This window comes from Musa acuminata, chromosome BXJ2-7 (genome assembly GCF_036884655.1).
Source record: "Musa acuminata AAA Group cultivar baxijiao chromosome BXJ2-7, Cavendish_Baxijiao_AAA, whole genome shotgun sequence".
Lineage (NCBI taxonomy): Eukaryota > Viridiplantae > Streptophyta > Magnoliopsida > Zingiberales > Musaceae > Musa > Musa acuminata.
In genome coordinates, this window is record NC_088344.1 from 3,939,229 (window position 1) to 3,956,257 (window position 17,029).

At 38.5% G+C, this 17,029-nt stretch overlaps 2 protein-coding genes across 3 annotated transcripts; one reads left to right on the forward strand and one right to left on the reverse strand.

Moving 5' to 3' along the window:
- Positions 1-1,518: 1,518 nt before the first annotated feature.
- Positions 1,519-2,229, reverse strand: LOC103990585 (protein GLUTAMINE DUMPER 2). The gene has a single exon (XM_009409774.3). It carries the CDS (start codon positions 2,147-2,149, stop codon positions 1,658-1,660), a length of 492 nt encoding a protein of 163 aa, XP_009408049.2. The 5' UTR covers positions 2,150-2,229; the 3' UTR covers positions 1,519-1,657.
- A 4,405-nt stretch (positions 2,230-6,634) lies between these two features.
- Positions 6,635-16,435, forward strand: LOC135616707 (ubiquitin carboxyl-terminal hydrolase 19-like). 2 transcript variants are annotated; one of them, XM_065116192.1, is made up of 11 exons: positions 6,635-7,020; positions 8,332-8,494; positions 8,590-8,678; positions 8,827-8,915; positions 9,006-9,174; positions 9,258-9,381; positions 11,604-11,761; positions 13,108-13,192; positions 13,308-13,520; positions 13,596-13,657; positions 14,079-16,435. In XM_065116192.1, exons 1-11 carry the CDS (start codon positions 6,773-6,775, stop codon positions 16,003-16,005), a joined length of 3,327 nt encoding a protein of 1,108 aa, XP_064972264.1. In that variant the 5' UTR covers positions 6,635-6,772; the 3' UTR covers positions 16,006-16,435. The 2 variants fall into 2 exon arrangements, with proteins under 2 accessions (XP_064972264.1, XP_064972265.1); XM_065116193.1 differs by lacking the exon at positions 13,308-13,520.
- Positions 16,436-17,029: the final 594 nt, after the last annotated feature.

The following is a 17,029-nucleotide window of genomic DNA, read 5'->3' on the forward strand; positions in this document are numbered from 1 at the left end:
TACCTCAAGAAAGTCTTGGAGAGGTTTGGCATGAAAAATGCTAAGCCAGCTAGTACTCCTCTTGCTAGCCATTTTCGGCTATGTGCTGCTCAGTCACCACAGTCAGTTGAAGAGGAAGAATATATGGTGAAAGTTCCATATTCTAGTGTCATCGGCAGTATTATGTATGTAATGGTTTGTACTCGTCCAGATATTTCACAAGTAGTCAGTGTGGTTAGTAGATATATGTCTCGCCCGGGTAAAACACATTGGCAGGCTGTGAAGTGGATTCTCAGATACTTGCAATGGACTTCATATGCTTGTTTGGAATTTGGGAAAAATCGTGACAATTTGGTTGGTTACGTCGACTCTGATTATGCTGCAGATCTTGATAAACGAAGATCTTTGACAGGCTATGTATTTTGCGTTGGCGGTTGTGCAGTTAGTTGGAAAGCTTCCTTATAACTTGTCGTAGCTTTATCTACTACAGAGGTAGAATATATGGCAGTGACAGAGGCGATCAAAGAAGTTTTATGGTTAAGAGGATTATTCAGCGAATTATGTCTGCATCAAAGTGTTACTACAATTTACTGTGATAGTCAAAGTGCTATTCATTTGACTAAAGACCAGATGTATCATGAGAGGACAAAACACATCGATGTGAAGTTTCATTTTATTCGGGATATCATTGCTGAGGGAAAAGTCCTTGTTCAAAAAATTCATACGAAGCCTCTTCCGGTTTACAAGTTCAAGCAGTGCTTGAACTTGGTTGGTGTTCATTGTTAGTGATTGCCCATTAGGGCTGTTATGAAGAAGGTGGAGTAAGTTTTGTTGGGACATGCCAAGGTGGAGAAAGTTTTGTTGGGACATGCCAAGGTGGAGATTTGTTAGTTTGACAAGTCCCATAGTCCCACATTAGGAAAATCAGACTTGTTGTCTCGTATTGGAATTATAAATAAGGGCCTGAGCTTTGAAGTCAGATGCACCACTAGAAAACCTAAGTGTTTACTTTGGTTCAAGTCCATACTCAGTTAAATAGTTTGGACTTATACTTTGGGTTTTTCTTGTTTAGTATTTTCGGGTGTTTTATGGCCTAGGAACATCTTCCTAAGATATTTATAATAGTCCCTTTTTCATAATAGTGATTTGCTCATCTTTCCTCCATGTAGATCAAAGTTAATTGATCGAACTACATAAATATGATGTTCTTGTCATTTTTATTTTTTTGTTTTATTATTTTATTGTATTGTCAAAATTATCTTGTCGTAAATATCCAAATATCCTGAAGCTAGCTGTCGCCGGGGCCTCGGTAGCGTTACTTGCTTTGTCTTTCTCGCTGCTTGAACACGCGTGCCGGTCGTCATCCTCTCTTGCACTGTCCACACCTTCGTCTCTCCATTTCCCCTGCCTCCTCCTCCTCCTCCTCTTCTTGTTCCTGCCGTTAGCTTGGTACTAAACCGTGGCCAAGACAAGTTTTTACTCGAAAGGGTTTCGATGATCTCTCCATTATCTCCACTACGCTTTTAGCACACAGAAATGTTCAGAGAACGAAGCTTCATTCATGTCCTACTCAAGAATTTACACTCCCGAATCATGCAAGTTAAATACAACTGGAAAAAGCACTAAACGAACGCGAATCCTATCCACCATAAGGTAAAGGGGGAAAGGGAACTCTCAGCTACAGTTCTTGGTTTTGGCTTTGGTGCTGGCTGTGGCCACCTTCCATGGGTCGCGAGTCCCGAGTCATGTCAGTGTCCTCCTGCTTGTTTGATTCATCGAGGTCGGTGTTAGCAGCAGTGCTGTTGCCTGCAAGCGAAACGGAGCGGGATGCTGTGGGAATGGCGAGGAAGGTGGGGGCACTGTTGCCGGCCATGATGACGAGGACACTCTCCTCCACGAAGGCGGTCTCCTTGCCGGCCGAGCCGTCGCTGGGCTTCTCGTGGTTAGGCTGGTCGGCACCGTCGCCGGATTCAAGGTAGCTGGAGAGCTTCCAGTAGGAGCAGGCGAGGATCAGAAGGGCGAGCGCGATGAGGCCGAGCATCGCCGCCAGCCCACCGAAGAGGTAGGGAACCGGCGAGTGCCACCCGGAATGAGGCCCGCCGGGAGCCATGGACGGCGCCTTTGCCATGGTTGCGCCGCCGTTTGCGTTGTAAACTCCACCCGTCCTCATAATGCTCCCCTTGAAATCACAACGAGAGAGAGAGAGACAGAGAGAGAGAGAGTGGTGACTTGAGAATGAAGCAATGCGCAAGGAAGTGGCAATGCATTTATAAAGGGAGTTGTGGTGCTGAATAAGATCCTATTAGGCTGATAAAGACGTATGTGCTTTTACTTGTTTCTTCTGCCTTTGATTCCCTTAATGACACTGTACAAATGCTTTATTCAGCAATTTTGAGCCAAAAAAAATACTTTTAAAAATAAAAAAGGTCCTTTTTTCTTTAATGCCTGCATTTAAAGAAATATCTCTCACACATCTTCCCTCTTTAAGTTGTCTGAGATATGAATCACACTAATAATCTCCATATCTCCTTTGATACTTTACCAGACTGATGTAATTTGGAGTTGTCAATTCATTGCTTGATAACTCATAAATTATATTATTGGCATTTTAATCTAAATCACAAGCATATCTTGTTTTGCATTTTGCAAGCAACATGCAAGAGACAAATTATCTTGATGATCTTGATAACACTTCACTATTATGTAAATCTAGTTAATCAAAAAGCATGCCATGGGAACTAACATAATCTAACATATATTCCCCCCCTCACTCTTTAAAGACATAAAAAAATTATTATTTGAGGATCTCACTTTGGGTGATGCCAAGATTAAAGATGTGTGGATATCTAATTGGATGCTGTTAGATGTTGAACTTATCCAAAAGAATTAGTAGGCACTGTGATGGAGAGCAGAGAGTGAGAGAGGGTGGTGAGGACAAACCTTCAGATAGCATGATGATTTAGGTAATGGGAATTGGTGGGCTCTCTTGCTTTCTCTTTTGCATCCCTTGGTGTGATTTGATGTGAGGGGATTGGAGTCCCAAATATGCCACCATCTTTGTCTAATTTAACACTTCTTTAGGGTGCACCAAACAAGTTTAGGATTGGATAATCTTTCTTTTTCTCTCTCTTTCTCTCCATGTTGCCTTGGCATTTAGGGACATCTGGGTTTTGTTGTTGATTGATTGAGTTTTTGCATGAGAATTGTCAGGAAAAGGGAGATGGATTACACTTTCTTCTGCTCCAATTGGCCAATCAAGTGCCAAAAAGATATATTGAGTTCTTGCTCCAGCAAGAACAGGCACCCCACTCAGACTCCTCCAAACATGAAATTTTGACTTGATTAATGCATCATATCTGCTCTGGGTTTGGATTTAATGTGTCACTGTCTATGTGTTCTGCATCTGCTCCCTTTTGCATGAAAGACATGTGACAAGAAAGCATTTCTATTCCTCCACCTCTTGTACTGCATACCCTTGGGTATTTGGAAGGAAGGGGAAGCCGCTGTTATTGCTTGGATAAAGCAGACCCGCTATGTGTTTGCTTAATTGTCGAAGTGAGCAGATGAGGTTCTTAAGTTGATGTCAGTCAGAGACTGCAGTGGAACAGTGGAATCTGTCATCACCCTGCACTACATTTTTCCTGCAACATTGTTGGGCAATTTCCCACATTCATGGAGGGGCAACACTGCCATCTCATTGGCTGTTTTGCCTGCCACATAGGAGCCCATAACAAAGTGGAATCAACTGGCTGCAGCATTATGAAGGCTCGAGTGTGTGCAGGTCCCTTTCTTGGTGAAATGTGAGGAGGACACAAGGCAGTCACTGATGAGGAGCTTCTCAGGCACCACTCACAGGTGGATTACTAATTTATGTTGTTTGCTGAGGCATCTGGTATGCAAAGAAGAAGACCAGATGAGGAGAACATTGAGGTTGGATAACAAGGTGTCTCACAAAGCCATGGCCATGGAGGTGAAGAAGGAATGATGATGGTGGAACCAGCCCCAAGTCATATATGCCTCCTTACACCAACTCTCTCCTATCACATTCTGACAAGAAGAAAGGCATTCTGTGGGCTGAGTGCTTGTCTCCCTCAGCAAAGCAGAGGCTTTCATCATGAGAGACTTGGATAACCATCATACTTTATGGTACAACATGGGAATCTCATATCATATGTGTGCTAAAGTACTATGACTCCCTTTGCGGATAGAATCAATAGTGCAAGCAGTTCTATTGCTTCCACTATTGGATCAAAGGGTTGCAGTCTGGCTTGTTTATCTTGCAAAAATATAGCTGAATAATAAAGAGGAGACCACCCATATCATTTCTTGGTATGATTTACTTATGGGAGAAAGAGTAAATCCTAACATCATGATTTACTTATATGTTTATCGAGATTTAAGTTATCGCGCACTAGCAAAAAGCCTCCTACATTACGTTATTCTTCTAAATGATTTACGGTTTCGTATTTATAAAAACTTTATATGTAATCGAGTGTATGAATCTCAAGTAAAGTCGATAAGTATTAGTGATGCGACGAATAAAATAAAAAGGAACAAATATAGGATTCAACTTAAACTCTATAAAAAAGATTTTAATTAGGTCATCGGTAATCCTAAAAACTTAAACGATTAATAAAGAACCCAATATATATTGAACTCTAGGACTAGTATTATTGATAGCCCTTAAATCTCAATTAGAAACTATAGGATTAATCCAATTCAATCTCCTTAGTCCATGGGTATAGAATTGATGCACAGAAGAGTTCCATAGCCTTGAAGCTAAATGTGAATGATACAGCATCAAGATGAGTCCTGATGTGCCCCAAAGTCAACAAAATTCCAACTCACACAACATGAAACCTATTATGGTTCCTGTGCATTAAGGTTGACTCAACTTTCACCAACTCATCAGCAAGGAGTAGAACACCATATTTTGACTCATATTCTGAAATCCGCAAGCAAAGCCACCAAGTTGGCTTAACTTTGACTTGAGTTGACCATATCTGCTTGTTTGACTCGAGGTTGGAATTCCTTCCTGCTTTATGCTGTACTCCACAGCCAATGTCAATATGATGATGCAATGACAATATATAATTTTGGCAGTTTGAGACCATATTAGAAAAATAAAAAAAAAGGGAAGAACAAAAACAAAAGAGAATAAAAAAAAATTGAAATGCTACTATTTGGAGCGATAAAAAAAAAGTTCAAACTAGTTATATATTCTTATTGATGAACAAAAAGGATATCGTAACAAAATTAACTATATATCGCGATGAAAGTTTATGTTTATAATATTAGAGCTAGCCTTAAGAAATTTACCAAAGGATAATTTTGGCAATCCAACAAAGACAATAAAGCGAAAAGATAAAAGCAACAAGAACATCATCATATTTACGTGGTTCCACGGACATAAAAGGAGCAAATCACTAATATAAAAACATGACTTTTATAAATATCTTATAAAGATGTTCCTAGGTCATAAAACATAAAAAATTACTGAACAAGAAAAGCCTAAAGCAAACAATTAGATTTTCTTGTGGTGTCTCTGACTTCAAAGCCCATATCCTTATTTATAGTTCAAATAGGAGATAACAAGCTTGATTTTTTCGATGTGGGACTATGAGACTTGTCAAACTAACATATAATTTACATTATCTATCAAGTATTTATTGAAATAACTATTTGTGAGATCATAAGTTAAATGCTTCATTGAACCTATCTTCTCTTTTAAGATCATAAAAGATTTTAAGAATATTGACTCTCTACGGATAGATATACAAGAGTACCGCATGACTTAAACAAAACTAATTAAATCAGTAACAGACTAATATTTAAAATCAATAAAATCTTTTAAAATATCAAAAAAATTATAAAATAAAATTAACTAAGATATTTTAGTGAATAATATAATGTTGCAAAGTGGATGAAATATTCTGTAATACACAATCAAATCGATATGATGATATAATTATTATATTACAATAATATAGGATGATAATCATGATTTACTCAGCATTAGCAAAAATTATCGTGAAAGAAATGTGTTCCTACTCATAAATATGATAAATACATTCATCAATTTGAAGTAGTGTTACAATCAGTAGGTATTGTTGTCAATATCAGTCTCATAATGAACAAGGCTTCAAAGTCAAACAAGTAGAGTGAGACCACCTTGCACATATAAATAATAATTTTTATTTAAATAAATGTCCTGAGAAGGACTTGTCCATTTTATATGGTTAAAATAATAATAAGCTGCTTTTGCATCTTCAGCTGTCATATAGTGCATTCAATGCATTTGATTGGAGTTGGTTCATATTGAGCAACATATATTCCTTCAAAGAAAATTAAATATTAATTGAAGAGCAATTAATCAAACATATTGACTAGATAAATTAATTAATTAATTAATCAAGAAAACTCAACTCATGAACATTAATTAGAGTGTGTAATGAATCTAAAATAGTAATTAGAAATATCTAAGAGGCCATGAATCATACATAGCTTATTGGCATTATTAATTAAAGTCGATAAGAATTATTAGGAGTGGTATTAAGTGTTAATGATCAGTTTTTACGAGTAATATAATTATTGGATTTAAATGGTTCCATTAAATACCCAAATTCACAAAGCAAAACCGACTTAACCACCTGCATGCACTACAAAACCAGAAACCCCAACACACCAAACCCTTCACATTCTCGAATTCTTGGGGCGTGGGAGAAGCCTCGGCGGAATTGGCTCCTTTTTAGGGTTCCGATCTCATGGTTAAGCAGCGGGATTCGACGCGTAGATGCTCCCCGCGGTGGATCCCTCGGCCTTGCTGCGGTTCGTGCTCTCCGCGATCTTGATCTTCTCAGGAGCGCTCCTCCTGGTGAAGCGGGCCGCCTCCAGGTACTTCGTCGTCGACGCCGGCTTCGAGGCCGGGTCGGGGTTCGAAGGGCCGCGGCGGGCGATGTATGTCGGCGAGGAAGACGGTTGCGCCGCCTGCGGGCGGCCGGCGACCAAGAAGTGCTCCTGGTGCATGGCGGTGCGCTACTGGTGGGTCCTTGATGATCCTTTTTGTGCCTTGCTCGATTTCTTGAATAGGGGAATCGAAAAACGATTTCCTTTTCTTCGTCATTCCATCATATCATCACCGCATCGCAGTGATTTGGATTGTTTTGTTCGTTAACCGACTGAAGTCGAAGCAGTCGACACATCAGACACAAAATAAATGTTGATGAGGAGTTAGTTGGTTCTTGGTCATGAAAATTTTCCATCTTGTAGATATTTCTTGTAGGCACAAAAAAACGTTCTATTTCTGTGATTTGCTTGAATCTCTAAGACAGAAGATTTGGATGTTAAGATGGAAAGTTGATGAAAAGGTTGTCGGTTCTTTGGCAAGAATATCACTTAGGACTCTTGTTCTTAGAACGGTGATTAATTAATTGATTGTTTAGGTTGTCATTAATTGAATTTGCTGATATGCATTTGCCATTTTCGAACTTATCCTTTGATCAAGCAAAATTATTGAACCTGTGTTTCTTAACATTGAGGTTTGAACTTGAAAATTTTAACTGTCTTGAGTTAGTTTATGTTTGCCTCTTTGTAACACCCTTAACACCCCATTAAGTGGGGGAGATTGTAACACCCCAATTTAATTTCACATGGGAAGTGGGTTAAGAATAAGATTGGCTTAAAAGGTTATGATGGGCGTATTATTGTTTACTTCAGTCTGAGCATTTTGAGCCAGTGGTTTAGCTCAACGGGCTGGTCATCGTCGAGTCGTGACACTCTTGGTGGAGATCTTGATATTTATTACTTTGTTCTTCCATTTGAAACAATAACTGCATTCCTTAGTTCTTGTTTAGTTTGGTTGCATTCATATCACAGGGCATTTTTTATTAGTTTTTTATTAGAGATATAAATGTATTTCTATGTCAGTTAGTCTTGCTGATCCACACATTCTATCTGCTCGGTTTTTTTTTCCTAAAATAATTAGCTTATAAACAATCAAATCATGCCAAGTCGGTAATGATTGTAAGAAGAATAAAGTTGCATAATTGCTTTGAAGAAGTGCAAGAACTCCACTAGGTTCTTGTGAACAATAGATGATTTAGTGTGCTCAGTTCAAAATCATATACATCTAAGGCATAGAACACATTGTTAACAAACAGATAACGTTATTATTTTACTATATGTGTTTCCATAGATTAACCTATCAAATATCTGTTCTTGTGCTAGTGTGCTAAGATATTTTTTTGTGTTTTTATAAATATTATTATGGACAAACATTTAGTTACATTGTTCTCCAAACTTTTAATTTTATTTCACAGTCATATCAGCATTTGTTTGCTCCCTCTTCTTCAGTTCACAGGCATGCCAATCGAAGCATTGGAAATCTGATCGTAGGTTCTGTTGCGAGCAATCAAAGTCAACAGTTGAGGTTACTTTATCAGAAAGTCAACAGTTTAGTTCTATCTCACTGATGCCAGCTTGTGGAACCAGAAATATCCTCCAAAAATCAACAAAGGTGGATATTATTATATTTTCTGAACCCAATAATTCTTTTTGAGCTAATTTATGATATTTGTTATGAATCATGACCATCTTTTTGTGTACCCTCAGATTCTTTTCCCTTATGAAGAATTCGTGAAACTTTTCAATTGGGACAATCCAGGATTTACACCTTGTGGACTTGTGAATTGTGGGAACAGGTTTATTTGACAAGACCATCTCAAGTCCCTGCTAATTCAGACATTTTGTTGTTTATGATCTATGCTAGATTGTCAGAATATCAGGGTTTTAATGAAGTATTAAAATGCCTAGATTGTTGATTTTTTTTCCACTTCTTTTCCTGTGTAGTTGTTTTGCTAATGTGGTTCTACAGTGTCTCACATCCACTCGACCACTTATGGCATATTTATTGAAGAGAACCCACAGTAGAGAATGTAGTAAGTGGGGAGACATTTGGCATCTTCTGATTATTACTTTCATATATATTAAGTCTTTTGATGTCTTTGTTACTGCCTTTCTTTGTTTAGATGTCAGCAAGAGGGATGGTTGGTGTTTCTTATGTGAGCTTCAATTTCATGTTCAAAGGGCTAGAGAGAGCATGCATCCTTTTTCACCTATCAATATTCTTTCTGGTTTGCATAACATTGGTGGCAACCTTGACTACGGTAGACAGGAGGATGCTCATGAATTTATGAGGTGTTTGTTTTGCTTAATAAAGATTACTGACACCTTGTGTCCCTTGTTATTTGTCATTTCACTTTAATATGCCTTGTTTCTAGGTTCGCAATTGATAGAATGCAATCAGTTTGCCTTGATGAATTTGGAGGTGAGAAGACTGTTGATACTAGAACCCAAGAAACGACTCTTATTCAATACATTTTTGGTGGTCGTCTTCAATCTCAGGTTGGATTTTCTGTTGCAGCTTTCTTTTCCAAATATTCTTTATCATCTCACAAAACTATGGCTTATTTGGTCCAGTATTTAAACAGAAACATATCTTTACCTAACACATCTTGACTAATTTTGCATACATGTCTACCGTTTAGGACACGTACATTGCAAAATTGAGGACACCTTTCTTTTTCTGAAGAAAAGAAAATTGGTTAACTATACAAATCATCAGGATGGTGTCAATCCAGTTCCTTTAACTACAGTTAACCTAGGATGTCATGCATTTCGGTTCTAGTGATTTGCCGTAATCGAGGCATTAACAGGATCCTAAGGTTTAGGAATATTTATAATAAAAAAATATATGAATAAAGAAATGAGATATGCATTCAACATGAGTATTTTTCAAGAATACAATAGGCACTCTCTACAATTTTTTTTATACTTGAAATATATATATAAGTGTTGACATCCACCTAACCAGGGATACTGTAGAATTTGGAAACTTCCTGAGTCAGAGATTTTAATGTTCTGTGATTCATTTCATGCTTGTAGCTTTAAGCTGGTCGAAGCCTGACACATTAAGAAACTTGTAGACTAACATTTGGGGACAATTTCAAAGATGATGAAGAATGAGGAGGATAAATCATAAAGAGACGTCAAGGAGCAAGAGAATTTTCGGTGGGAGTTTGCTTATCTATGCATGAGTTTTCACATACTGCAACACCCAAATGCTTTCCCTTAATTTTTTTTTATAGGAATGCTATATTGTATCCACTTTTTATATAAGGTTGGCTTAAGAGCTGATTTTCTTGTGGCCGTTGAAGGTTGATGGTTTATAACTTTCAGTTACGTCATGTGGATTAAAGCCATAAAATTCTAATACTTCTGACCTTGGAGAATTGGATAGACAGTTGTATTATCTTGTGGTAAAATATGAAGCTATTCTAATTTGTTATCAATCTTGAATGTAGATAGTGTAGAATCGTATAATGTGGTAAAAGGTAAACTTATTTTGGAATACGAGATACTTGAGTCATTTCCAGAATTGTTGTAGTTTTAGCAGCTAGAATATCCTCTTGCATTTACTACTCACACTGCAAATGTTCAAAAGATTCCTAACCCTTAATTAGCCGTATCTTTTTAGGGGGTGATTCTGTGGATGGTATAATGAATCAAAAAGTTAGAACATTGAAATTTCAAGTGAGGGCTTTAAAACATAAAATATTTGTTATTAGTTTGAGAACTTTGACTCACTGATAGTGTGATTTACTTCACATGAGCTTTGAAGGATCTACAGGAACTTGTAAGTTGCAGTTGCACTACATTGAGTGAGAACATGCATCCACCCGAAAAGGCATGCCAATGATACATACTAAAATTTTGAAAACCCACCTGCAGTGTAATAAAGTCGGTGAAATCTCATTAAGGTTGAATAAAGTATTTCATTTTCTAGTCAATAAGTTAACAGTGAGGATCATAGTTTTGTGACAAATTGTTGCGGAAGTCATCTGGTACAATGTTCAATTAGTTGAATATGTTATAAAATTTCTTGTCGCAAAGCTTAAACCTCAGTTCGTTAAGTTTCAAACATTGTGTTTTGAAGAGATAGGCCACTGTAAACCGAGCTTATTTCTCAGAGCAGGCTGTGTACTGAAGTGAATAGTTTATGTTTTTATTTTGGTTTTCAGCCTTTTAAAGGGTTTTTTCGAGATGCAGTAAACTGGTATGGAGCAGTATCCTACTGGTCCAAGCCCCGACTGATAGTACCGGTATATAAAATTGTGAACCTTGGTTTAGTGGGTGCTAAGCAAGAGAAGAGAGCAAGAGAAGTGACTTTCGGGAAATTAAAAAACTTGATTCTGGCAAAACATATAAGTTAACCATAGAGCTTTCATTGTCTTATTTAATGTTCTGAAGTCTTTGTTGTTTAATCAATTTTAGTTGAGTTCCCTCAGATCACGAGGTCATGGGGTTGCATATTTGTTATGGATTGATGAGAAGTTTGAGATAATGTAAATGTTATAAATTTCTTAGGTCTTACATGATACCAGATATATTTTCTTTATACTTTTTTTTAATGATCTCTTTCTGAAGGCTTACTAAGTTATGACAACTAATTTTACCTTCCATATCAGGCTGCTGGAGTTACTGGTAATTTCGTAAGTTATAGTCGTAGTATGTTTCATGAAGCTGAAGCACAATGTTATTCTTACAATGATTGAATTTATGTTCAGGTGACTTGCACAAAATGCAACATGGTGTCTAATCGTTTTGAGAATATGATGGATTTGACTGTCGAAATCCAAGGGGACGTCGAATCTTTGAAGGAATGCTTAGATCAATTCACTATAAAGGAATGGTTAGATGGGGAGAACAAGTACAAATGTGATGGGTGAGCATCTGTATTTACCAATGAAATGCTGTGAACTGGTTTTAAATGGTTTACTTGCAAGAATTCTAACATTTATTTGTCATGTTTGAAAATTTTCCGCATGTTCAGTTAATCTGCATTCTTTTGTGATTTGGTGCCTTTTGCTTTCTTCGTAATAGTTGTTGTGAATTGAAATTATTTCTTATTTCTTCTGGGAACCATTTACTACTAATTTAAATTGACATTTCAGCATGACTTTTTCCTACGATAGTTCTCTATGATGTCTGCTTGTGCCCCTTATGTTTCCTGTGCTGATGCATATGATTCACAGGTTTTCACTTTGTGAATGGTTTTCTATTATGGAAATTAATACTTGATGAGGAATTAGAAGTTGTTTACTGCCTTTTGTTCTTGTGGAAGAACCATTAGAGAGTTTGTTGCAGCTTGAAAACTCACATTCATTGTCTGACCCTCTGCAGCATCGAATGTGCTTAGTTTAAAACAGAAGCCTCCTGTTCTTTCTTTATTGATAGTCATCTAGTCTGCATTCCTATGTTTCTGTTATTTAGGATTACTTTGTCTTTCATTGTTGATGCTGCCCCTGGGTAGTCGTCCAGCAGATAATGAGGTTTTCTTGGAGAATATAGGGAGAAAGATTCTGCTTGGAGAAAAACCAGGTTACATTGGTGGGATGGTACGTCAGGCCATCAAAGAAATCAAGAAATATTTAGAGAGGTCACCCAATGGCCAAGATTTAGAAATTTGTTTTGTCATAAATTTACATGTGAATGAAATTTTGTGCTTTATAGTCTAGACCCAATAGCTTTACACATAGATAACTAGGCCTGCGCCTGTTCTTAACCTAGGACTTCGAGCTATTTAGAGGCACAAGTGTTACCCATCAGAAAAGCTTGAACCACCGAACTGTTTGAACCCTTCTAGCTGTAGTTAGGTACTCGATGTACATCATTTTGAAATTTGAACTACTTGGGCTTGTGTAACAATGTTGGCTTCTTACCAATTGTCTGAAGAAACAAGAAAATATTACTCCGATTGTCAACTGTTCTTGTTAAAACCTAAACCTACTCTACTAGAGTTTATCAACCGAAAATGTTGTTTATAATCTGGATTATTATAAAAATGCGTGAATGTTATGCACATAATAATCCATGCCAATGTTATTTGACATTTCCACTGTGGCCATCATTCATCTACAGCAAAAACAATGTCCATGTTGTAGGACTCCACACTTTGTTCAGTTGTTGTACCATCATGTTTGTTGTCTCTTTTGGCTTATGTGGTTTAGATGCTTCTTTCTTTTAGACATACACAATTGAGTACTTTGTAAAAAAAAAATTGATCTTTAGGTGCAATGACTATGTTAAAGCTTGGAAGCGTCTTACAGTTAATCAGGCTCCTAATATTCTCACAATTACACTGAAGAGATTTCAGGTTAGGATTTTTCTGTTCTTTTGAGAACTTCTATTCTTCTCTGTTTGTTTTAATATATTTCACTGTTCTGTTAAGGCTTGTTGGTTAAGTTTCTTTTGTTTTGCTATTTGCAAAGAGTGGTAGGTTTGGAAAACTGAATAAGAGAGTTACTTTCCCTCAAAATTTGGATCTTACTCCATATATGAGTGAAGATGGTGATGGCACCGACATATATACACTATATGCTGTAGTCGTTCACTTGGACATGCTGAATGCTTCATTCTTTGGCCACTATATTTGCTACACAAAAGATTATCATGGACGTTGGTATCGAATTGATGACTGTGAGGTGGAACTAGCTTGTGTTTTCTTAGCTATGACTTGATTGATTTGATCTCTTGCCCTGACAAAAACTGTGTTGCAGGTCATTAATGTGGAAGTGGAGGATGTTCTTTCTGAACGTGCATATATGCTCTTATATAGCAGGTAAAGCTAGTCATTTTGTAATGTTTTTGTTAGGGAAAAGGTGGCATTAAAGGATTCTTGTTGAAGAATTTACGAGCACTACTGCATGGGAAAAAGCACATTCAACTATTCATTATGCTGCAAATATGAAATCTACTTATTTTTGTTCATAATTTTTTCTTCTCAACTGATCACTGCATTAATTTCTTTACCAATTAGATGATGCTTTTGTATGGAAACCTAATTATTAATTTTTACTCAGAGGTAGTTCTTTTGATTACTGCAATTAGAAATGTTCATGCAGTTGAACTCATGCTCATCAGATATCTTCATAATGCCTTTAATGCTTTGCGATTGTCTGAAACATGGGAAGAACACTTTGTTTTTTCTCTTAGCATGTCATGTTGACGATTGAATGCCTCATGTGACTATTGTTTCTCAGGAAAACTGCTCGCGGAGAGCCTTATCTGTGCCCTCCAGGGAATACACTATTACCTGAAACTGATCAGAAGGCATCAATAACTTCTGAGGTAGCTAAGTTCATCAGTGCTTCATGCCATTCTCCCAAACTTATCTCTCTTCCAAATCCTGGTGAAGTTCCAGAATTGCATGATAGCGGACATGACAGAGGGTTCTCGGCTCATGTTGATTCTTCAAGGGTCAAAAAGTTGGACAATGTGGTTATGGTGGATACACCTGTCGATAATGTGGTTGCTGGTGCATCTTCGGACGTAAAGCCAATGCTCCTACATAGAGGAGATATTGATGATCCTTCATCTAGTTCATCGTCAATTGAAGATCTTGAAGAAGGGAACGATAGTCTTTTCTCTTTTGTGACCAAGGATCACATGTCTGTTGGCTATAGGCAATTAGATTCGCCAGATATTTCATGCATAGAAGTTCATTTAGAAAAATGTCAAGAACCCTTTAGTTCCGATGCAGGGAATGGTACGGGAAAAAGTGGAGCAAGTGGCATTGGAGAAAGACCCGTTGAGTTTATGTGTGCTTTGGATAAATCAATCAATTTTGTGGACATTGCCGCAGCTACCGAGAAGGCTTTTGCTTCTACTACTGCCGCAAGCATGGAACTAGATGATTCAGATGATTCAATAACTGGCTCAGAAGAAGCAGGGGGAACTTGCAGGGCATCCGATCCTGCTGACACAGTTAATAGTTTGGATGGCAACATGGCATCTTCATATCAGGAAAAACATTTCAATGGCAAACCTAAACCCCTGTTCCCCCCTGGTTTTCTTGATAAGTCTGGGCGAAAGATGTCTCAGGTTAGTGCCGAAAAAACTCAAGTTGAGAGTTATTCTGATGGTCTTGTTCCCAAGAGCATTAGAGAAAAACCCACTGAACCCATGTATGCTTTGGATGAATCACTCAATCTTGTGGACACTGTAGTTGCAATCACCAAGCAGGCTCTTATTGCCTCCCTGCCTACTTCAAGCATTGGACCGGAGGCTTCAGTACCTAGATCAGAGGATGCAGTGGAAACTGTCAAGGCATTGGATCCTACCAGCAAAGTTCGTAGTATGGAGGACACATCCTATGGACACAAAGGCAATAAGGCATCATCACGTCTGGAAAATGATTCCAATGGAAAACCTAAACCCCTATTTCCACGTGGTTTTCTTCACGAGTCTGGAAGAAAGATGTCTCAGGGTGCTACCGAAAAAGCTCGTGTTCAAAGCCACCCTCATGCTCCCAAGAACATTAGAGAGAGACCCAAAGAGCCCATGTGTGCTTTGGATGAATCACTAAATCTCAAGGATGTTGCTGTTGCAATCACCGCCGAGGCGCCTAATGCTTCCGTTACTTGTTTAAGCATGGGACTGCAACCTTCAGATGATTCAGTACCTGGACTGGAAGACGTAGTTGAAAGTGGCAGTGCATCAAGTCCTACTAATTTGGAGGACATGATCATGATCTATAGAAATGAAGGTAAGAAAGCGTCATTCTGTCAAGAAAGTGGTTCCATCGGAAAACCTAAGCCACTATTTCCTCGTGGTTTTCTTGACAAGCCTGTAAGAAAGATGTCTCAGGATACTGCTGAAGGTTTAACCCAAGCTGTAAGCCATTCTGATGCTCTTGTTCCCAAGGAAAATAGTTTCTGCAATGAACATTCCGATCTCAGATCTTCCTGCGCGTGCAACAAAGTTGTCATTCCCGGTGAAGCATCACTCGTCTCTGACGGTCTTCTGAAGAGGTCACTTTTGAAATCATCAGACAAGAAGAAGTATATGCGAAAAAGGCCCTGCAAACTTGAACAGTCATGCAAAGCGGATCACTATGGTTCGGCAGAACATTCATCCGATTGTAGACTAGAGAGTGCCTGCCCCACCAGCTGCCAGCTTTCTCAGTAAAACCGACAAGGAGAAGTGTGTTTATTGATGGCCAGGCAGTTTGAGTTCCTTTATTTTTTTTGAAGATGATGGTAATTTTGACTTTTGATTAGATCACGGGGAAATCCAAGCGCCGACAACCATTTTTTGGTGGTTGAATCCCATTGCTCCGTCGGAGGATTTATGGCCCATTTGTTAGTAGTTTTAATTTTTAATTTTGAGGCATGGCTTCACTGAACAAAGCAGTGGAGGAGGAGGGTGTCTGGGTTTCCGCAGTTTGCAGAATCTCAGATGCTCTCCTGATGCCATGGCGCATCCCCCACAACTAAAATACCACCATACAATTTATATTTGATTCTTGTTATATTTTGGTCGATACAGAGAAGGAAGGATGTCTGAGACCTGATTACCTTTTATCAGAGTAAATTTCATGTCAATGTGTTGCTTATCAGACTGATGATCTCCCAAGTTGTCTGCTGTTTCTGTGTACCCATAGATTGATCTATGTGAGCTCTTTTCCGAGTTGCGACGCGTGTCTCTTTTCTCAGGCCAATGCTGACGGCAGTGTTACAGTCTTGTTGGATCAACAAATATTGGAGAAATATCTGTTGCTTGATTCCCAGGCTGGCTTATAAACCCTCCCATCAATGGGGAGTGGTGAGAGATGGGCATAAACCATCGATTGGGGATCGATCATCTTGGTTGATGCAAGCAGACAGGAGGAGGAGGAGGAGGAGGAGGAGAATTAATTCATCAGAGACGGACAAGTGCGGTGGTTGACACATTGGTTTCCACCGGAAGCAGAAGGAAACGAGAGAACGATGTGGACTTGGACTCGCCGGAATAAGTTGGCCGACAGGTGGCTCATGAACAGGAAGCAGTTAAAGAAGTGGTGGTCCTCCTCTTCCATCACTCGGAGCTTTTGGTGCGTCGAGGGACGAGGAGGATGTTTGTTAGTTAGTTACCACGTCCCTGCTGCTGTTGTGGTGGTTCGGATGACCCGACGACCCCATCCTCCTCCTCCTGTTTTGGCTCTCTTTAATAC